The 22571-nt window shown below is 43.7% G+C and overlaps 2 protein-coding genes and 1 long non-coding RNA gene across 5 annotated transcripts in view; 2 read left to right on the forward strand and 1 right to left on the reverse strand.

The window, feature by feature from the left end:
• cecr2 (CECR2 histone acetyl-lysine reader) overlaps positions 1-11356 on the forward strand; it is a 55255-nt gene extending 43899 nt beyond the window's left edge. For 2 of the 3 annotated variants that reach the window (XM_015053645.1, XM_015053643.1), the window contains exons 10-20: positions 460-589; positions 1321-1358; positions 1439-1530; positions 1618-1744; positions 3007-3365; positions 3462-3602; positions 5972-6683; positions 7248-8559; positions 9433-9500; positions 9610-10917; positions 11006-11356. In XM_015053645.1, the coding sequence (XP_014909131.1) occupies positions 460-589; positions 1321-1358; positions 1439-1530; positions 1618-1744; positions 3007-3365; positions 3462-3602; positions 5972-6683; positions 7248-8559; positions 9433-9484 (2963 nt within the window). In that variant the 3' untranslated portion in view covers positions 9485-9500; positions 9610-10917; positions 11006-11356. The remainder of the gene's footprint in view (positions 1-459; positions 590-1320; positions 1359-1438; positions 1531-1617; positions 1745-3006; positions 3366-3461; positions 3603-5971; positions 6684-7247; positions 8560-9432; positions 9501-9609; positions 10918-11005) is intronic. The other variant, XM_015053644.1, reaches the window with a different exon arrangement.
• A 1722-nt stretch (positions 11357-13078) lies between these two features.
• ada2a (adenosine deaminase 2a) lies at positions 13079-22396 on the forward strand. The gene is made up of 10 exons (XM_015053646.1): positions 13079-13288; positions 14690-15003; positions 16759-16978; positions 18501-18714; positions 19189-19316; positions 19876-19966; positions 20035-20143; positions 21284-21441; positions 21920-22122; positions 22194-22396. The coding sequence occupies exons 2-10, from the start codon at positions 14700-14702 to the stop codon at positions 22294-22296; spliced, it is 1530 nt and encodes a 509-aa protein (XP_014909132.1). The 5' UTR covers positions 13079-13288; positions 14690-14699; the 3' UTR covers positions 22297-22396.
• LOC106960515 (uncharacterized) lies at positions 20581-21277 on the reverse strand. Its single transcript, XR_001427580.1, has 3 exons — positions 21053-21277; positions 20867-21019; positions 20581-20833 (listed from the first exon to the last, which is right to left on the reverse strand). It is a non-coding gene; the product is annotated as an uncharacterized LOC106960515 (long non-coding RNA).
• Positions 22397-22571: the final 175 nt, after the last annotated feature.

Consider the following 22571-nt stretch of genomic DNA (forward strand, 5'->3'; position numbering starts at 1 on the left):
GCTTATTCATATTCATGACAGGTTTTTATGACAGTGTCATGTCAGTCTTATTCAACCCCCTTCAAATAAAGTGTTACCAAAGCAACTAATGTGTCTAGTCATGAACAAACTTCAGAAATGTGGAATGTAAGTGAATCTGATTTTATGTTAAAACAGCTTGCCATAGGGCTTCAGGATCTGGCCTCCACTCTGGACTGTAGATATTCTCCGTCAGACATGTTTAATCCACCCAGCAGGGGGTCTGGCGGGCCGCTCGGCCTTTCATGCTGGAAGCTGAAGCGGAGGCGCTGATGCGTCTTCGCTCTGCTCCTCTCTGGCAGCTCAGGTCTGGGTTTTATCGGCCGTGCTGACGGCCTCAAAGACGGTATAAACTTGAACTTCAAAGCCTGAGGAAAGCCGCTACGCGGTGGGTTTTTAAAGTCGTCTGTGGATCTAACTGTGTTTGTTGGTTTCCCTCAGAGCGAGCGAAGAGGCGGAAGATGCGTGAGGAGAAGGCCTGGCTGCTCTCCCAGGGAAAAGATCTTCCACCCGAACTCCTGAACCTGGAGCCGTCTTCCCCCGTCAGGAGGACACGGAAGAGCAAAGAATTGTGAGAATGCAAATCAAACTCTTCCTCATGTTGCTGCTGAAAATTCAATGTGTTTAATCAAGATTTTGACTGATAAAAACATCACAAAGGGAATTATTATGGGATAGTGGAATAAAAATGAAGGGTTTTCAAAATTAAATTTTTTTCTGAATAACTGAACCAGCAGAACTTGAAAGTAAAAGCTAACAGCAGGAGAGGGAGTCGTTTAGTTGATGGCAGCATTATGTCAACTTCCATGAATCGCAGCCAACAGCCAGACCAGAGGCGGCTTCTATGGAGAGAAAAAAACTGAGAAAATATAAAGTTATCAGTGGAAATGACAGCAAATAATGCAGGTCAGAGAGCAACGTGAGTAACGGTGCTCAGTTAAGTACATGGATAACTCAGAAAAAACTAACACCTTAGATTGAGGCAGAAATAGTTCAGATCAAAGCATTTTCATGTGTTAGAACGGCCTAGTCAAAGTACATCTCAAACTGGAAACTGATGGTTCTCTGAGCTGGTGTTCCCATTCTGGGTCAGCTTGAAGCAAAACTGAAAGAAAACTGGTTAAAAAGTAAACGTCTCGCTGCTAAACATGATTCTGTAATATATTCACACAGAGAGGCTGAATTCTGCCGCACTTTTCAGATTATTTGCAGAAATGTTTTTTCCATTTTCTTCTTCTTCTCTGCGTTGTTTAACAAGCCGCTGTGCTCAGTGTTGCTCATGTCCAATCTTTGCCTCTACAGCTACGACATTGACGATGACTGCACCGCTCTTTACAAAGGTACGTTGATAAAATGACAATGCAGCTCCTCCGCTGCCCATCAGCGCTGAAGAGTTTAACCTGATCCCACCTGTGTTCAGTGCTGGAGGCCCTGAAAGCTCACAAAGACGCCTGGCCTTTCTTAGAGCCTGTTGACGACTCCTACGCCCCAAATTACCATGACATCATCCAGGTAAATTCATTTATATAAAGTTAATTATTTATCTTTAATGATGTTTTTTATAGGCTAATTGAATAATTTGACCTTTCATCCCGCCAGACTCCCATGGACCTGTCTACCATTGAAAAGAAGCTCGGTGACGGGGAGTACGTCGCCAAGGAGGAGTTTATTGCAGATGTGAAGCTCATGTTTGAAAACTGTGTGGAATACAATGGAGAAGACAGCGGTAAGCCAGCAGCCTCACAAACATGCATGGTATTAGTTATTAGAGGTGAGACTCCATTACAGTTATTAATCAAGTTGATTTCCGTAATTATGCTGCCGATGCTGCTTGTGCGTCAGACATACAGACCTACCAGAAACACACAGCAAAGCTTCTGGCTTGGGACTTTTTGTTTGTAAAAAAAAATAAAATTAAGGGCAATAAACTGCGTTATCATTCTGACTGTAGTTTAAACATAATTCAGAGACAGAAATCGTGTTGGAGGGGGGGTCCGTGTTGGAGGGGGGGGGGGGGGTCCGTGTTGGAGGGGTCCAGCGCAGCCTTGACAGTGATTAATGGGGAGTGATTGAGTTGTGCTGAAGGGGACCCGGGCTCTGCAGAGCCACAGGAACATTCCAGGCCCTAAGCGCTCTGTCTGGAGCCGTCCATCCAGCTGGGGCGGCGGGGGAGGAGAGATGCTGCAGGGCCTGAGGCGGGGGGGCGGCAACGGGGCCAACCCATGCCCTCTGACCTGGTCCCTTAGACAGATAGAAGCTGACTGCAGCAGGCCGGCTGGTCAGTGACGATGCGCTCTGTGATGATGAAGGTGTAAAAGGATTCATCCCCGTTTTACTAATTTAAACATCAGACAAAGAGAACCTGAGGAAAAACATCATGATTTTAGACATCCAAGCAAACCCTGACCCCGTATCAAAGAGTAACTCACCAACAAGAGGATTATGGCTACATTTTACCTGATGAGAGCCAGAGATCACTACCAGAACCTGGCTGACAGCATGAAGTAGGCCTGAAGAGCTCAAACAGCAACACATCATGACCTGCTCTAAAGAAAACATCTATCAGTCTGGAAAGAGCTACAGACCCATATCCAAGGTTCTGGTTCTCCAGAGAACCTCAGTAGAACTGTGATCCACACACGGACCAATGGAAAACCGGGTGGTTCACCAGAACCACCCAGAACTCCACTAGAGGAGTTCTAGGTAGATTTACAGACAAAAAATGTTTTGTATCTTAAATGCAAAATGTTTATATTTTTTGTACAATTTTGGCTTATTTACTGCAAGTATGCCGTGCTTTCAGCAAACTCCCTTTTTTTATTCTGCTTACTCTAGTTGTTTATTTCAATAATCAATTGCTGCTAGATATTAGAAATTATTCCGGAATATTTTCATGAAAGGAAACCTGATGCGTCCCAGAAGGTTCAGTGTTTCGGAAGGTCCGGTGTTCTTTAGGAATGTTGTCTGACGGTCGGTTTCTGTCTGCAGAATACACCGTCATGGCCGAATCTCTGGAGCGCTGCTTTAACCGGGCGCTGCTGAAACACTTCCCGTCGGAGGACGGCGACACGGACGAGGAGTTCCACATCAGTCGGGAGGACCGAGAACGGAAGGACAAGAAGCGAAACCGGACCAGTAAACATTTAGGACCGGAGAGCTTGATCAGGGCCACGGAGCAGGTCCAGCGTAAGAGGAATCCGCAGGGAAAAGGCAGCGCTCCTCCAGAGGCAGAGGACAGCCGGATGCCCCGACTGCAGCTCCCACCCCACTGGGCCAGCGGCCCGGCTCATGGCCCGGCTCATGGCCTGCCTCCAAACCAGCAGCACATGTTCCATCCAGGACAGCAGGTGATCACAGAACATCCTGGACCCGTGCCCACCTGCCTGAACCTGCACCTGAGCCTGAAATGAACCCAAACTAACGTCTCCATGTCTTATTGTCAGCTCCGTCCTCCAGCTGGTCCTCCCGGTCCGCAGATGTTCGCTCAAAGGATGGCCATGGATCCTCGCTTCAGCTACCCGGTCCACATCCCGAGGCCTGGAGACCCCAACTTCAGCCGCTACCCTCACAGTTTTAATATGCAGGTACAAAATAATAAAGACTACACTTAAACTTTGATTCCTGAGGTCTTTGACTTTTTTCAGCCTGGGACCCCCAAACTGACAGAGGGCTGGATATGCAATGAAATTAGCCCTAGTACGGCATAAAGCATGTTTAATACTGTGTACAATACAGACAACACAGCTTTAGTTCATATTTTTTATTTATATCAAACATCGGCTTGAATACAAAGGTAACAGCCTAATAATGCCACTGACATGAACAAACTGTTTTATTTTGCTTAAAACTTAACCTGTTGCAATAAACAGTAGATAATCGCATGATAAATTAAAACAAACTCAATAATTTCCCTTTGCATGATCTGTTGATTTTCCTCTTTTCTCTCTTTCTACCAAAAACTGGATGCTAAGTCTTCAGTCTGGTGCTTTGGTTTTTTGATTGCACGTTTTGCTTACAGAGACCCATAATTCATTTTATTTGTTCTTTCTGTTGTTTTGTTTATTTTGGATATTTAAAATGTCTTCCAGTTGCTGTGTAAAATGTTTATTAGAATTTAAATTTATTGATCTGTAAGAATGTGCTCCTGCATTATTGCCATTATATTACTTGAAAATCATTTCAAAACAATATTATTGTTTATCGCAATGACTTCTGGGGCTTCTGGGTTTCCATGACTACTTAAAATGCAGCACCTTTAACGTAAAAAACAGACTTTTGCTCACTGAAAGTGTAACTTTCTGCCTGAGAAACATCATTAATGCCTCTGTATAAATGTGGCAGATACCGACCCATACAATCACCACTAACAGTTAGCCATTAAGCTAGCGGGGCAGCTAGCATGCTAACACCACAATGCTGGTAAAGTAGAACATTTATGACACTCTTAAAACATAGTCCATAAAAGAGAGGCTGATGCAATAACAAATATTATATGATAAAAAAACTTTATGGGAATCATAAATATGGACTTTGCCATCCCTAAAGTTAAATAAAAGTAAGACGGAGACTCTAATGCTTGCTCCCACTGCACCATCTGTAGCATCAGCTCAGATGGTGCTACACATGTACTAAAAAATATTTCCAGAAGAGTATTTTTCTTTTTCTTTTTATGTTTTATTATAAGCATTAAAAATAGAATACATATAAAGATAAAGATGGTTTAATAGCAAAACTGCTTTGACCTCTATTTTTTGAAGAAATAAATAAATAAAATCAGTAAATGTATGTGCAGTTGTCCAATAATTAGGAAAGAGAGTAAGAAATGATCAGGGTAAATGACAGTAGTCCAGGGCCCCAGGTTTTTAGGGCCCCGCAGGTTTTATTTTATTTTATTGACCAATGCATGTTTTGGAGACATTGTGCTTTATAGAAGAGTCGCATCAGGTGAGTTGAGATTTTTATGAAAATAAGCAGTACTGAAGTACTTAAAAATTATGGAGTTACAGTATTTTTTAGTGGTGAAAGGATGATTGAACTTACCATCATCAGTTGGTATCATCAGTTATCAGTCATGTATGGCGTTACAAATGTAACGAAATTTATATTAGCAAATTAATTTTTCTTTAGTGGATAGGGCACCAAAACGGTTTCCAGCCCAGGGACCCACATCCTTGTAAATCCGGCCCTGGATGCACCAAACGTCTCACAGGAAGCACCGCCACCCTGTGGTGTAACTCGGTACAACACCTCAATTTAACATGCTTTCACCACCTTTTTACTCCTATTTTATTATCGATTAAGTAAAACGGTTTAATCACACCTCATTATCAATTTGTTACATGTTCGATTCATGGTAATCTGTATATAAAACTGCAGTATGTAACTTTTATTAAAAAAAATATATTACACATTTGATGAAACTGTCACTGAGAAAAAAAGTCAAGCTCTTCTGCCTTCTCCCAAAGCTATCCAGAATCAACCAATTAGAGGAAGGAGGCGGGGTTTAGCTGGCGCTGCCTTCCTCTTTGCTATGCCCTGTCAGCAGATAAAGTTTTGAACGCTAGGCTAGTTAGCTTGGCCACTGATGTCGACGTGTAAACGGTTTCCTGTAACGGTAAGCTGTTTCTCTGCCATTAGCATATTGTGCAAGTACATGAGGTTGATTGACAGCGCTAAGCCCCTCCTCCGTTCTTCAGACGGCAGTAACAAGGAGGAGGAGGAGATGGATTTTTTCACAGATTATTTTATAACAAACGGTCACGACATGGTGACAGCTTTAACAAACATGAGAAAACATTCTTTATACAAGTTACTGCAGCTTTAAAGACAAAACTGTATAAAATGACATGTAGGATCCTCACGTTTAAGGAATCTTTGTTCCTCTGCCAGTAAACCTGCTGTGCATGGAAACCAGTCAGCCCAGTTAACCCAGTACTGTTTTTGTGTTATGTAGACTCATTTGGCTGATGGACATCACATGGGCCCCAGGTATCCAATGGGGCCGGACCCTAACGGGGGCCCTCCACAGCAGCGGCCCTACATCGGTCCGACTCACGGTCCGTCCCTGGGGCCGCGCCCCACGGCCCTCCAGCCCAGCCCTCCCCCCGAAGCCAGCATGTACCCGTCCCACCAGCGCCCCGAGGGCCGCTCCTTGCACCCCATGGCCAGCCAGTTTTCTGGCCCCGAGGGTCCCGCTCAGCTCCCCTACCCCGGCCTGAGGCCCCCCGGCCTGGGCTCCTCCTCCGGCATTTGGCCCGGCGTGAACGGCCAGGACCGGCTGAACCCCAACGCCGCCAACCAGCGCGGCTTCAGCTACGGCGGCATGCCCCCGCCGATGGGACACAAGCCGTGGCCGGAGGCCGCCGGTTACCCGCAGCATCCCCACAACGCGCCGCATCAGATGTCCAGCTCCCTGGGGCCACTGGCCTCGCGGGCCCCGGCGCTGCAGTCGGACCCGGCTGGCAGGACTCAGTCATCTTCCATGCTGGAGAGCCCAGAGATGCTGGCCCTGCAGCAGCTGTCGGCCTCCTCTGGACCCCCTGCTGGCGGCTTTCATCAGCCGGGGCCCCCATCAGGGTTTGGCAGCATTCCCTCCAAACAGCTTCAGCTGCTGGGTCCGACTGGAGACAGAGGGACGGACGGCCAGCCGGACACGGAGCCCAGAGGTAGACACGACCTTTCATTCCTCCATTTCTGTTTGACGGAACCAAACGCTTTCCGTCTCAACGCTGAAAGAATGAACTCCCTCTGCTTGGCTTAGTTATCCCTCACAGCAGGTCGCTCAGTCGGTATTCATCAGTTGTCCTCAATAGTAATCAATATTCACCTATATTCATCAATATTCACCTATATTCATCAATATTCACCAGCTTACTTTCACAGCTTCTGACGATTAATGATTTACTGATTTCTCTTTTCTCTCTTTCTACCAAAAACTGAATAAGTCGTCAGTCTGGTGTTTTGGTCTCAACTAGCCCTTTTTTAGAGATAATTTTGTTTACACAGACTTCATAATAATTTCTATTTGCTCTTTTTGTTTTGTTGTTTATTTTGTATGTGTAATTGAAAGTATATTCATCTTTAAAAATTCAGCACTGACCACTGCACTGAATAGTTTGACAGTATTGGTATCTGGATAATTAACGAGGCTTTGAGGAATAATTTCAGCCCTGAAGTCGATCTGCGTTTGTCTCGATGTTCTGCTGACTCGTCTATTTTCTGTCCATCAGGTCCAACGTCCAACACCAAAAACGACGTAAACATCTGTAATGAAGCAACGCCACAGAGAAGCGTTCACGCCATGAGCCTGGAACTGGCCGCCACTCTGAGTCCATCGGGCCGCCCCACCGGGTTGGAGCGGACGGCCAGTTCCCAGACCCGCCAGCAGGGGGCGGACGGGCTGCCAGAGGGCTCCGCCCGGTCTCACGCCGCCTCCCCCCCGCCGTCCCCGCAACGCGCCCCGCTCAGCTCCCTGCCGCCCAGCCGCCCCTCCACGCTGCTGCCGCCCCAGCCCAGCGCGGCGGGGCCGGGCAGTCAGCGGCCCTGTGAGGCCGTCGGCAGGCCCGACTCGGAGGCCCTGATGTCCGCCGCGCCCGGCATCTACAAACAGTTCAGCAGCCAGACCCCACCCATAGGGGGCGGCATGGGGGGCAACAGAGGGAGCAACGCGGCCCAGAGGGGGCCAGGTGGCTACAGCCCCGTGGCACCGCCCCCCTCCCAGTACGGCCTGAGCGGCGCCCTCCATGCACACTACAACAAGGCGCCGTTTCCCAGCCAGTCCGTAAACGCCCCGCCCCACCCTGCCTACCAGCAGGGGGGCAGCAACGCCTTCCCCTACCAGCAACCGCCCCCTCCCCTCAGGAACATGTTCTCTCCCCATCAGTACCAGCAGCCGGCCTACTATGGCCCGCCGCTCAGCAGGGAGGGGTACCAGCCCCCCTATCGGCCACAGCAGCCGGACGCCCCCAGCGCATACCTCCCTGTGGGCGCCGCCAGGTCCAACGGTCACTTCAAGGACAGCGCTGCGTCACCGCCGGGCTCCAGCCGCGCCGCCTTGCTGTCCCCGGCCGGCTCAGAGGAGGGGGGGTGCGCCGAGGCGCCGGCCGGTCCAATCAGCAACCAGACGGCTGAGAGCTCAGAGCCGCCGGAAAGCCCGAAGGAAATCCTGGACCTGGACAGCCACAACGCCGCCGCCCGCCACCGGGGAGCGCCGCCTCTCCCGCTGCGGCACGCCCATCCGGCAGGGTTCATGTATGACCCCCGAGCGCTGCACCCCGGCATGCAGCAGGGTGGCGCCCCCCCACCTCACATGATGCCCCAGGCGGCGGGCAGCGGGACGCCGTACCCCGGCCAGCCGTATCCGGACCCCCGCTACGCTGCCCAGAGGCCCCACCCACACCTGATGGAGGCGCTACAGCGGCCCCAGCTGCCCTACCCCCCCGGGCAAACGCGCATGGCCTTGTACCGACACCCCAGAGCTGCAGGGCACTTCCAGGGCATGATGGTCCAGCAGAGGGGGCCGGAGCGCTTCCTGCACCCGGGGTAACTAATCCGCTTCTTCTACATTCTGGGCTTTCAGAGATTTAAAGTAAATTAGTCTTTATTCCTCCTGAAACTTTCATTACGTCCAACAACTTGTTCAGGATTAGTATTAATCTGACAGTTTTAAAAGGTTTGTCAAGAGGCTCAAGTGAGATGCTTCACCTGGATCTCACCTGACCCTCACCGGCCCAGGCGAGGGTCCCGGTGAGGGCCCAGGTGAGGCCCGTCTCATCAGGATGGTTACGCAGGAAGGCCAGAAAGTCAGATAAAAACAACTTCACACAAGAGCCAATCAGCTCACAGTTTATTGCCACATTAATAATAATTAATATGAAATAGCTGAGCATCACAACGATGACGGGATTTAAATAAATCTCAGAATCAAACATGTTGATTCTGAGTCACAATTTAGTTTTAGTTTCATCATCATGATTTACTTTCTTCAGATCTGTATAGATTCAATGATTGGTTCAGCCGAGACGAGACTGTAATATAGAAATACATTCTGCTTTTGAGATGATGGGAATTTTTGCTCTTATTGATGACGTTCAGTCCACACTTCTCACCAGTAGGTGGCAGTAATGTTCCATTAAGCTGTTTGCCAATCACAGTCCTCAGTTTAGGTTGAAACCAGGTGAAGTGCTTTGAACAAAAAGGTTTAAACAGAAGTTCAAACGGGGCGACTGGTTCTGGTTCTGACTCGGTTGGGCCCAGGATTCTAGACAGACCTCCTCTTGGTGGCTTGGTAACATGAGGGACAGATCAACCAATCGGAAGCAAATCTAGGTGTAACTTCAGTTTATTAAAGTGACTTTTAATGTGCGGTTTGTATGCTGTAGCAAAAGGTCCTAATCAAAGTTCACATGGTTCCAGGCAGCAGATGATGGCCACTCCTGGAGGTGCTGGAGCGAAACAAGGACTGTAAAAATCTGAAGATCAACGTGAGTAGAAAACCTGACGACAATCTGGAGACTTATGGAGGAAATCCGTTTTTATTTATAAACACCTGCTGAAGTTGACCGTTAACTGACCTTCATTCTCGCCTTTCAGGTACGGATTCAACAAACTGCTGGGACAGACAGGAAGTCCGTCCCAGTGGCTGCCGCTGTTTCCTGCTGGGAGGCTCCAACCGACCAGCTGCCACAGCACACAGAATAAAATGTGAAATAGTTTTGAGCCTCAGAGATCAAACCTCCTCCTGACTGTTTCTTCCAACGCTGAAGCTTTTATCCTGGAACGAAGGGAACCCCTATAACCACTAGGTCAACCTGTGCAGCGCCAGGGACGCTGCCTTCAGGGACGCCAGGCAGCCGCAGGTCGTCTCTTAATCTCGGGTGTAGGAGAGGCGGGTCCTGAGCGGCCGCCTGCTGATGCCTTCTTCCCCTCTGTGAATGTATGGTTAATCTTTTAGACGACAAGCGCAGCTCCGCAGTTGCACATGTAGGGACTCTGATTCCTGCCGTTTCTACCCATAACTCTAAAAGCGTCTCTAAACTTCAGTATGCACCGTTCAGCGCTGCCTTGATTTTACGAATGTCCTGACAGGAAGCGGTTGCTTCCGTGATTCTCTGTTATGCACTATGAGTTCAGTCAGTCCAGATTCCCCCGAACTGAGTGGCCTTCCTCAGAACCTCTGAAATGATTAGATATCGGCTTTGTACTACTGAGGTCCCGCCGGTACGCTGCACACGCATCCATCAAACACGCAGCACAAAACGAAGCTTCTTGTGTTCAGAGTTTCAGGTGTCTTCCTCCTCCTCCTCTTCCTCCTGCTGTTCGTGGTCAGGTTCTCCTCAGGGTGTACAGATGCAGATTACGGGTATTTTTGTGAATCATTCGAGGAAGGAGCAGCACGCCGAAACTTCTGTTATCCCCGACCGGCTGCCTTTCTGCTTGTTTTTCTCATAAATGTGTTTTAGTTTCTTCTGATTCTTATTCTGCTTTCCTCTTCATCTGATCAAAGTCACTTTGGATAAAAATAAATAAAAATTCTAGTTTTCTCGCTTTTCATTGTGACTTGTGGCAGTTTAGTCTTTAGTGCGGTTTAGTAATGATCTGAATCTACCTCATCTAGCTGCTGGCTGGCGTACATTTCTTCTCCTCCCAGACTCTCCCATCAGTGTACCATCTCTTTTAAACCCCAGTGCATGATGGGAAATCTGGTTGCAGTCTGTTCGGAGTCCATTTGAACCCACATAGTTTAATAAATGCGATGTCTGGAAACACTGGAGGGAGTTTCCCTCAACGTTTTATCAAAGTAGTGAAATGTAAAAATAGCAGGTAGCATCTAAACAGGTTGAGAGTTTGTGTGTGCGTGTGTGTAGGTGTGTGTGCGCGCGTGTGTGTGTGTGCATGTGTGTGCGCGTGTGTGTAGGTGTGTGTGCGCGTGTGTAGGTGTGTGTGTGTGCGCGCGTGTGTGTGTGTGCATGTGTGTGCGCATGTGTAGGTGTGTGTGTTTGTACTTGCCGCCAGTTGACTGGAACCGATTCTCCCTCTTCTGCCATCTCTGCACTAGCGACAAACCCATTTAGACGTGATTAAATGTGAATCATATTTATTTGTTCTTTTAAGATGTTTTGTACATTTTTGGATTTGTTTTAATGTAACTTTTTCCCTGTGGCGTTTTTAAACCGTCGTCCTTTATCTCAGGAGGACGGCGGCTTTGGGAGGAGGGGAAAAAGTCTTTTTGTTTTTAAAGTGGAGTTTACATGTTCTTATCTGACTGACATGGATTATTTTGGGAATGGAATGGATTATTTTCTATACTGTCTTAGAAATAAAAAACGTTTCTCAACTCAGAGTTAGTTTTATCTGTTTTTTGAGGTTTCTGTAGTTTGACCACAACATTACAGAAACTTTTTCCTGTGGAGCCTCTTAAAGTGAGGATGTGGTTTGTAAAAACTGTCAAAATTAACATCAGTAATTTTGTCATAAGAGGAAAGAAATGTCTTTTTTTCAGCATTTTATTCATTCACTTATGTCAGTTTCAAACTAAATATGTAATTAGCAAACTAAAGCTACAAACTTAAAATATTTGCTAAATCGTTTGAAGATAAGTATTTGGGTACAAGCTAAATGTTTAGTTTGAGGCCAAAGATTTAGCTTGCAAACTAAATACTAAGCTAAGTGTTCAGTTAGCAAGCTAAATCTTGAAAATATTTAATTTGAAGTCAAATGTTTAGTAAGCTGAAGAATTTGTTAGCAGGCTAAATATGTTTAGAGCCAAATATTTGCCATTTGGCTTGCAAATTAAATATTTGGTTTGAAACCAAATAGTTAATTATGAAGCTATATATTTGGTTAGCAAGGTAAATATTTAGTTTTGAATTGAAAATTTGCTTATCAGGCTAAATATTTTTTGTTTAAAGCTAAATATTTTCTATTTAGCTTCAAACTTAGTAACTTTTTCCAGCTGATTGCTCTACATGCTTTGTCTGTCCCCAGCCTGTCAGGCAGGTGGACATCCATGTCCAGGTAGACCTGCAGGTGACCCACAAAAAGTCTTAAAACACATTGAAATGTTCAGTTGTTACACGGCAAAAAATGAAGAGAAATAGAAATATAAACAGCCTTTATTGTCCTGAAAAAAGTGTCAGCAGAAACGGATGAAAAGGTTACAAAAACCCAAAAGTTAAAAGAAAGTTTTTTTATTTGATCAAAAAACAAGATTATTATTAATAACAATAATAATAATAATATATTGTACAAGACTGTAACAGAAAACAGAGAAGATGTGTGAAAACCTTTGTAAAATACAATAAAAAATGTCATAATCAAAATATATAGAACTAAGACATTTTGTTCATTAAAATTCTGAAACGTTTCTATTATAACTGTTTTTTTACTAAGTTGATTCTTTAGTACAGTGATACTTCAAGATAATGTTACTCAGACACTCCTGAGCTACTCAAGCAATATAACCAATTATATCACAGCCCTGATTAGAAATACAGGTTTTGTATTTGCTAAAAATAAAGTTGGAAACTGATATATTTTTGTTTTTACTTAATTTTCACAGAAGAAAATGTCTCCATCCTCTTTTTGAAAAACATTGGTTTATATTCTAAAACCTAAGGACAGAAATAAACTGTTGGTTCTTTAAAAAAATCCTATTTATTAATAATTATAAATATTCCTTTTTTTTTTCAGAAGATCGGGTCATATTAGGGGGTCTTGGTGGGTAAAAATGTTTGGATCAAAAAGGCAACAGCACCCTGTTAAAACTTCATCCCACCTAGAAATTAACCAGTTTAAAAGGGCGAACAAAACACAATTAATACATTCAGGTGCTAAAAAAAGTTTCTATCCTCTTTATGTAAAACGTTTTTCAGTTTTATTTATTTTAAAACCTAAGAAGATAAATAAAACCCACCAAAACAAAAATAATTTGAAAAAAGGATTTCCTTTTCCTCCTCTCGCCGTTGTCTTTTTACATCAGATGAACCAATAAAATAACGAGGAACGTCCTATTTCAGCCAATCACAGCATAGGAGGCGGGGCTTTGTGCCTGCAAGTCAGTGCTCAGGGCATGGTTCAGCCCACTCTCGGTTTAGCAGCGAGTTTATCTGTGACAGCTCGTCAGAAAGTGGTGAAAACAGCTCTGTCCGTCGCCGTGTCCGTGAGTAAGTCCTCTTTACTGCCGAAGTGACCCACAGCCGGAGCGAAACTACCCTGCGGAGCCTTGTTCCTCCACCTGCTGCCCGAACCAAGCCGTTAACAGCTCAGCCAGGTAATGTCACATTTATCCCCTTTGTGTCTCCAAACAGCGACGTCTTCCTGCACCTTTATTATCAGCTTCCCAGCTTCTGAATTTGTTAATTATCGGCTCATTCTGCTTTTAAGCTGGCTGTTTCCTACATGTGAGGAAGGTTTAACTGCTCCTCTGCAAAGCGACTATTTTCAGTTCTACACACACAAGCAGCGGTTCTGTTTGTTTCTGCTGCCGTTACTTTTATACAGAGACATTTTTATCCTCAGTCCAGATAAATAAAACCCACTTATGTGACCCGACCTTCGGAAAAAGTATTATTATTATTATTATTATTATTATTATTATTAATACGGGTTATATAAATATCATTAATATTAATATCAACAGTAATTATAATATTAATAACAATAACAACTTATTTTAATTATTGATTACTTTTGTGGCTCCCTGACAATGAAAACAAAATGATCAGAATATTAGATTTAACCAATGACTGTTAAAGAAGATGGCTGTTCAGAGTGCTGTATAAGGAAAGTTCAGTGAAAGGAAAAGGTTAAAAATAGGTCATGAAGTACAGTGAACAAATTACTGAGATAAATGTAACTTTTTAATGAAATCCTAGAATAGAAATGTTTTTGTCAATGTAACAGTGAAACATTTGCATAACAAAATGTTTCATTTGTGCAACACATTTATCTTGTTTTCTCCAGATAAAAGCAGTGTCTCACTTAGAAAAACTTGTTACATATTACTTATTTTGCTCTTACCTGCCGATTGAAAAAGTTAACTGAAACTAAAATAGACATTAAATAGACTAATTTACCACAAGGGGGCTGATGGGTAAAAATGTTTGGAGCTACACCTGCAGACTTTACCTGTAAGTTAGCTCTGCTCAGTCTGGTGGGTTAAAGCTAAATGTGCTTCAATAAATACAGAAATTATTGTATTTCTATTTGGCATACAATGTGTAGAGCATTTGTTTTCCACATAAAGCAATTTAAATGAATCAGTCAAGTTTATTTGTATATTACATCTCAGCAGTAAGGCAGGTCAAAATGCTTCACATCATAAAAACATCATGCAGTGACAAACATTACGTCAAAATCATCAGCACACATTAAATACGTTGGCCAGTGTTTCATATATTATGACTCAAAAGCAGCTCCAACCCGGTGGGTTTTAACCGTGATTTTAAAAAAACTCAGTGTTTCAGCTGATTTTCAGTTTTCTGATAATTTGTTCCAGATCTATGCACATAGAAACTGAATGCTGCTTCTCCATGTTTGGTTCTGGTTCTAGATGCAGAAAATCAGAACCACTGTTTATTTTATAATTTGTTGAAACACTTATAGAAAAATTAATTCATGCATCTAAACTGTGTCAGTTTTGACTTTCTGTCTGGTAATTTTTTCTCTCCAGTTGTCGGAGGATGGCAGTCCGGCTGCAGCGCCCCCTGGTGGCGGCGGCCTGCCTGTTTCTGTGCTGCCTGGCCGGGGTGCGGTGCGGCCCAGACCCCAGGCTGCGGAAGGAGCTCATAGACCTGGAGGCGTCCATGCAGATAGGCGGCAGGATGGTGCTGACGGACGCTGAGCAGCGGCTGGACGCTCTGCTGGCCAAACTGAAGCAGGACGAGATGTCCAGGAAAGACTTCCCTCCCTCCATGCACTTCTTCAAGGCCCGGCGCCTCATCCAGGCGAGTCCCCTCTTTGGGCTGCTGCAGGAGATGCCAAAAGGTAAAAAGCAGAACAAGTTCAGCATGACTTACTGATTTTTTTCAGTGTTGTACATATCTGGTTTCAGAAAATAATCTCAGTTCTTAGATTTTATGCTCCCAAAGACAAAAGGTTTATGTGCACCAGCAGACCTGCAGAACTACAATAATCAAATGAGATATTTGCTCATTTGATTATTGTTCCTAATGTTATACGGTGGGTTAGGTTTGCATGTAAACTGGTTGCAGTCGAGCCTAAAAAGTTTATTTTTATAGCAACATTTCACAACAAACGTCGTCTCGATTCACTTTACAAAAAAAAAGCTCATTTCAGTTCAGTCACATCCGTTCCAGTTGACTGGATGTGGATTATCAATCAGTGCATTAAGTTCAGTTCTCCTGTGATGTCACACTCACAGCATTGTAACTGACAGCCATCTTGGTAAGCAGTTGCTATGGAGTTGCTATGACAACAATGAGCCAACAGCACAACAGATGTCATCTCAAGACATCTTTTTTTTTCTTTACAAAAAAGTAATTTTAATCCAATCATTTATCCTAGATAGAAATTAGTTCAGTTTATTATTCAAATTAATTTAAAAAGTTTCCGTCTAAGGCAGGGGGGCCCAAAGTCGGTCCTCGAGGGCCGGCATCCTGCATGTTTTAGTTCTCTCCCTAGTGGTAGTAACAACCTCCTCAGCAAGTCAATGTTCTCCTTAGGCCTTATAACGAGCCATCATTTGATGCAGGTGTGCTAAACCAGTGAGAGAACTGAAACATGCAGGATGCCGGCTCTCCAGGACCCACTTTGGGCTCCCCTGGTCTAAGGAAACCCAGCAGAGCATCGAGTCGTTTACTTGAAGGAATCCCTCAAGCCAGGCATGCATGTGGAGGCAGTGGAGAGGAAAAACTCCCCTTTAACAGGAATAAACCTTCAGCAGAACCAGAACCAGAACCTGGCTCAGCACCAGTGGGAGAATAATTATGTTGTTTGTGCAGTTTTAGTCAGGAAATGGGTCATTGTAGTGTTCCTGGCCACTTTGACCTGAACAGGATGTTTGTGTGCTTCAGTAAAAGTTAATTTGATACTAAAACTCAGAAGGGAGTTTAAGTTTGGATAGAGAAAAAAAATAATAACTCCAGCTGTGGAGCCAAGCGAAGGTAAGGATGCTATTGGTCGAAACATCCAAACGTTTCAAGGTCTCATGACCATTGAAAGTTGGGAGTCCCATGAGTTCAAAACTTTTCATTCCCTTCACCATGAGCCACGACCGGTTAGAGAAGACGGAGCAGAGAAAATCAGAAGAACTGAACCAGGAGAACTTTCTATGGTAAAGCAGCAAGATACTGGCAGCCGATTAAGATGGCATGATCTCAGCCAATCAGAACCGACCCGAGAGAAAACATGAAGTTAACAGTTGAAATAGCAGCAAATAATGCAAATTGGAGAGTAGTAGGAGAAGAAAGTGAGGAAAGGTGGTTAGTTTGATCCTCCAGAGGAACAATCCTAACAACACTTAGATTAATATTGTTACTTCCACTAACTAACGACTAAACAGAAACAAACTTTTTCTGTGTTTTATTTAATTCACTTACAGTTTAAAATGAACATAAATGAAAAATTTGACTGAGAAAAAATGTGTAGAAAACAATCTTGTATAATCCACCCAACAATCAACCCACATAGATACATTTTTAAACATAACAATGTGTGCATATAAAAATAACATGAACAAATCTGTTTCTTTGGTTTTTAATGGTTAATCCCACCTGGCAGGCGCCGTCCTTCACGTCCATGACTTCGCCATGGTGGACGTGGAGTGGCTGGTGAAGAACGCGACGTATCGCCCGAACTGCTACATGTGCTTCACCGACAGCGCATCCGTCCGCTTCGTCTTCGCATCACAGGGGCCCAAACCTGTGGAGCGCTGCTCCCCCTGGGTCCTGCTGGAGAGTCTGCGCGCCAAGATGGGCAACGCAACCAAGCTGGACAACAGGTGACTCCCCACTTCCAACAAGTTTCACACTAAAGATGGAAAACTAATAAATTATTTATATTTTTTTTGCTTCAGACATTTTCCAATAAAAATGGCCTAAAATCTTCAGTTACACAAAAGTTTGGAGGTTAGACATAAGTAATAAACAATGCAACTAGACAGGAGTGGCAAAATTATTGGCACCTATGGAAAATATTTGTTGAAGTCTTTTATTTGTTGTTGCATATTCTCTTCTATGCAGATTTTTTGCAGAAGTTAATTTTTAGAAATGAGTGTTTCTTTGTTTTTGAGTCTGTCGAACCATTGCTGTTTGATCAGTATTGCTGCCAGATTACACTGGATTTTTATTGTTCTGATATTGAAAACAGGTTTTCTAAACAAGGTTTCTAGAAGCAAAAGGGACCCGCAGCACCTCATGTCCTCCACCATGCTTTAACAGAGTATGTTTTTCACCCAACAAGCGTTGCAGAAGTCTCAATGTAAGAAGAATCTGCCTGACGCTCAATCTGAGCTGCATGTTTGATAGAAACTGACTGGTAGTACCGACTCCCACCACCAGGCGTCTCTCTTTCCCTCCACATGGTGGAGGTTGAAGCTGTTTCATCAATGCTCTGATGACTGCATATTTAACTACTTATGAAGCTTAACAAACATTTTCTGACTTGAACAGCATGTTCTCTTGTCTTTCCCATTATAAGGAGTTGGTAAGAGAATTTGGATGCAAATGCGTTTGAGTCCCAGGGAAGCAGGAAGTCAGGATCACTAATTAAAGGTTTCTAGACCTATAAAATGCTTCACTTATGTTTGTCCTTCAGAAATCTTTGGGAGTTGTCAGTTTGGCGCCACCTACTGGGTTAGAAACAATATTTTTTTATTTTTCAGTTGGATAAATGTGCTAAAACTTCACAGTTAAGTTTGTGCTGCTCCAATAAAAGGATAACTTCATTTTAAGGACGTTTACACATTTAATCAGTTTTATAATTTTTATTGTTATATCTGATTGTTGATCATTTCTGAGAAAGAAACAATGTGGAATATTTTTAGTTCAGTTTTTCTTTTTTATTGGCTTTGGGATTTCTGTTTTGACAATGAAATTTTACTTTAATTTAAAAACCATTTACCATTTATTTTCAGGTTTATTTGCATACTTCAGCATTTCTTTACTTCATAGAAACTTTGTACAGTCATCAATTATGAAACAAGCAAAAGAACAGAGAGGGAATCAGTTTCCTATGCAAACTGTGTTTTTTATTAATATTCATTTAAGGCATTTTTAAACAGGATAGTGGTCCAGTCCAAGTAAAATTCTCTCAAATTGTTGTTTTTGTCATAAAACTGTATTCTGGAGCCACATAAACATTAAATCCTTTAACTAGTGGATTAGTTAATATTCAGTAATATTCTAGTTATTCCAGCTGCAAACCAGATGGTACCAGGGGCCAGTTGGACCTTCGTTCTTCATCATCCTCCTCTTCATTGTCTTTCTCTTCATCATCCTCCTCTTCATTGTTCTCTTCCTCAGCATCAGAGGTAACCTGACGCTGTTTACGGACCGGGACCCGGAGACGGAGTACCCCAGCCAGGATGTGGTCTGGAACCGCTTCGAGGCGGCCTTCGGGGCCTTGTGGGGGCTGGTGACCTTTGCCCCCGTCTTCAGGGATTACTACATGGAGGCCCTGAACCAATTCTACGCAGACAATGTCATGTACCTGGAGCTGCGCGCGCTCCTCCCTCAGGTTCGGACCGGACCGCCATGACAGCGACTCACCCCACCAGGTGTTAGCCAGGTGTTAACCAGGTGTCAACGAGGTGTTAGCCTGGTGTTAGCCAGGTGTTAACCAGGTGTTAGCCAGGTGTTAGCCAGGTGTTAACGAGGTGTCAACGAGGTGTTAGCCAGGTGTTAGCCTGGTGTTAGCCTGGTGTTAGCCAGGTGTTAGCCAGGTGTTAACGAGGTGTTAACGAGGTGTTAACGAGGTGTCAACGAGGTGTTAGCCAGGTGTTAGCCAGGTGTTAGCCAGGTGTTAGCCAGGTGTTAGCCAGGTGTCAACGAGGTGTCAACGAGGTGTTAGCCAGGTGTTAGCCAGGTGTTAGCCAGGTGTTAGCCTGGTGTTAGCCAGGTGTTAGTCATGGTGTTAGCCTGGTGTTAGCCTGGTGTTAGCCTGGTGTTAGCCAGGTGTTAGCCAGGTGTTAACCAGGTATTTCACCTGCAGGTGTACGAGCTGGATGGCTGCACCCACGACCAGGCCTGGACCCTGCAGACCTACCAGGACCTCACCAAGGAGTTCATCTCCACTCACCCGGACTTCTACGGAGCCAGAATCATCTTCACAAATCACAGGTGAGTCTGAACCGATCAGATTCGACCCGTCATGTCCAGAACCTGGCACTTTTCATGGCAAGTCTTCAAAGTTGTCCAGCACACAGGGCTGTAGGTAACAAATGTTGCTGCACGATAAACTGTTCTAGAAGTTATTGTGATAAACGATAATATTGTTGTTTTCCTGTAATATAAGGGTAATTATAAAGATCAATAAACTTTAAATTCTAATGAACATTTAACACTGGAACTGGAAGACATTTTAAACATCCAAAATACATAAACAAAACAACAGAAAAAACAAATAAAATTAAAACATAAATAGAAAAATGCTGGTAGAGACGAAGCAGCAGACTGAAGACTTTTATCATTCAGTTTTTGGTAGAATTACTTATTACCTCATAATAAATGTTTCCACCCATGGCTAAATTCAGATGGTATGAGGTTGGCATTTATGCTAAATAAATGTAACAATTATTGAATATGTTATTTTCCATTTTCTGTAGCATTGTCTGAAGGGTCAGAGGTCAGACTGTTGGTGGAGTCGTTTGCTGCTGTCGCTGATCGTTTCGCTCTTTAGGCACGCTAAACTGTCGGTGGTAACTGAAGCTGTGAAGAAGGCGATGCAGCTGCAGAAGGACTTTCCTGACTTCCTGGCCGGTTTTGACCTGGTGAGGTCCAACAGGAGCCGCTGAGTGTAGAGCTGCTGGTTCTGGTTCTATAACGTCTGCGTGTCCAGGTGGGCCGGGAGGACCAAGGCAAGACGCTGTGGTACTTCAGGGACGCCCTGGCGCTGCCTGCTGAGAAAGGCGCCACGCTGCCGTACTTCTTCCACGCCGGAGAGACGAGTGAGTCCCGGTCAGACAACCTAGACCGCGCCTCATTTAACCCAGATTATAAATGTTGGTTTATTTTATAAGTTCAGTTGCTCAGCCGAGCAAATTGTTGTCACAACTACAGAGGAGCAAAAAGTATTTCCACACTTACAGATTCTTCTTCTTCTTCTTTTGTTTTCTCACGCTAAAAATTTCCAATCATCAAACAAATAATAATGGATTTAAAAAAATCTGAGTAAATAAGCAGTTATGGGCATAAAGTTTGTTACACAAATTAACAGCAATACTTTTGGTTATTTTGTTTTCAGAGGGTAAAACAAATGGGGTTCAATTTTCACCATTATTGTTCATTCACTTTTAAATGTCAGTTTCAACATAAATACTTAGTTGTTAAGCTACATATTTAGCTACAGGTTCAGTTAGAACATGTAGCTGTTGGTTTATAATTCACTGACCCACTTGCTAAATATTTAATTTAAAGCTAAATAATTTTCTGGTCAACTAAATAATTGGCTCAGCTGTTTTAGTTTGTAGAGCCAAATATCTAGTTATATTTAGCCTTGAAATGAAGGTTTAGTTTGATAACTAAATATTCAGCTTGCTGACTGAGCTCAGCCTTCTTAAAAATGTAGAATAATGAGTCATTTTATGATTTATAAAGAGCTGATTACATGTTCAGTTGGTTTGGAGCTTTTTTTTTTTCTTTAAGTGCTGAAAACTGCTTTTATTATTCACTCTTATCCAATAGTAATAGTTATTAGCGTCTTAAGTGTGGCTGAAATGAGAAGCTCCTTTAAGAAGCTGATTGGTTGATGACTTCATTTATGCTGAATAAGCAGTAATTAATCTGACCTGCAGATATTATTTTTCATGCATGTTAATCTAAACCTGAGCTGTTAAAAAAGAAGTGGAAAATAAAACCTGATGTTTTTTAAAACAAAGGTTGATTTCATTTAAAAAGAAATGCAGCCATTAAAATAATTGGAATAATATTCCATGTAACTGACTTTGTAACTTAGTTTGGCTCAAATGTCGTCGTGAAGGAATAAAATGAGATTCTGCATAAATAATTCAGAGTTCCTCCAGGTCCAGATTAACGTAAATCTGTCATTCAGAGCAGAAGGAACTGAAATGATGTTGTGCTGTGAGCAGACTTTGAGGGAACTGAAGTGGATCAGAACCTGCTGGACGCTCTGCTGCTCAACACGTCGCGCATCGGCCACGGGTTTGCGCTGCAGCGCCACCCGGTGGCCAAAGATCTGTCCAGGAAGAGGCGTGTGGCTGTGGAGGTGTGCCCCATCTCCAACCAGGTACTGCTGCTGAACATCTCCCACAATGCATCTCTTTACATCATTTCAGATTCATTTAGGCCTATAATCCATCTTTATAACACAGAATTATTGCATTTGATGCTCAAGGATTAGATAAAATCCAAAATTCAGTTTGAGAGACAATTAAAACATCAGACCCTTTAAATGTCATACTAACAAATTACTCAAATCATACTTAAAATCTCTGCATGTAATGAGTCTATATTAAGTTCTCTTAAAATTGAATTATTTAAATTAATTACATTTGTTTCTGAAATAACAGGAATAGTATTAGAAGGTTATTGATCTATAATCTTTTCTTTTCAGGTGGATTTAGTATCTTTGTCATCAGATAAAGAAAGGGGTTTCCAGACAGAGCAGCATTATTTTTATTTTTATTAATGCATTTCATGCCCAGTGAATTGAATTACTGTCGCTTCTGTTGATGCCGTGACCCCGTGACCTCTGACCCCTCCAGGTGCTGAAGCTGGTGAAGGATCTGCGGAATCACCCCGCCACCGCTCTGATGATGGAGGATCACCCGCTGGTCATCAGCTCCGACGACCCGGCCATGTTCGGCTCCTCCCCGCTCTCCTCCGACTTCTACGAGGCGTTCGTGGGTTTCGGCGGTGTGAAATCCCACGTCGGCTCCCTGAAGCAGCTGGCCATAAACTCCATCAGGTGGCGCTGCGCCCGGACGGTTCCCACTGGGCCTGCGGGTCGCGGTCTGAACTTTCCTGTCTCTGTTTCAGGTTCAGCGCTTTGACGCCGAAGCAGCAGGAAGAGGCGCTGGTTCTGTGGCAGAGGAAATGGACCAAGTTCGTGGCTAAAAACCAAGTTCTGAAGACCAACTAGAAAGTTTTTCTGTCATGATGAATTTTTTCCAGCGGTGCAACTGGAACAGATGATCCTCAACACGTTCAGAAATAAACCCAAACAGCTGCTGCTTCAAGGGAAACACTGATTATTTTCAGTAGAAAATGTGAAACTATTGATTATCTGCTCCTCGGACCGACATTAGTAGTACATCCTCTCAAATGTAATAAAAACATTTAACACTGGAACTGAAAAAACAGATTAAATATCAAAAATAAACAAATGAAGCAATAATTAATGATTATAAATGTCTG

The sequence above is a fragment of the Poecilia latipinna genome, unplaced genomic scaffold, assembly GCF_001443285.1.
Source record: "Poecilia latipinna isolate Pla-1442-1.1 unplaced genomic scaffold, P_latipinna-1.0 Scaffold1189, whole genome shotgun sequence".
Classification (NCBI taxonomy): domain Eukaryota; kingdom Metazoa; phylum Chordata; class Actinopteri; order Cyprinodontiformes; family Poeciliidae; genus Poecilia; species Poecilia latipinna.

Excerpts from the sequence above, each read along its gene's own strand:
- ada2a (XM_015053646.1), top strand. The coding sequence starts at position 14,700 with ATGGCAGTCCGGCTGCAGCGCCCCCTGGTGGCGGCGGCCTGCCTGTTT. Across the intron at positions 20,144-21,283 it reads CTTCCACGCCGGAGAGACGA|ACTTTGAGGGAACTGAAGTG; the intron begins GTGAGTCCCGGT and ends TGCTGTGAGCAG. Across the intron at positions 22,123-22,193 it reads CTGGCCATAAACTCCATCAG|GTTCAGCGCTTTGACGCCGA; the intron begins GTGGCGCTGCGC and ends TCTCTGTTTCAG.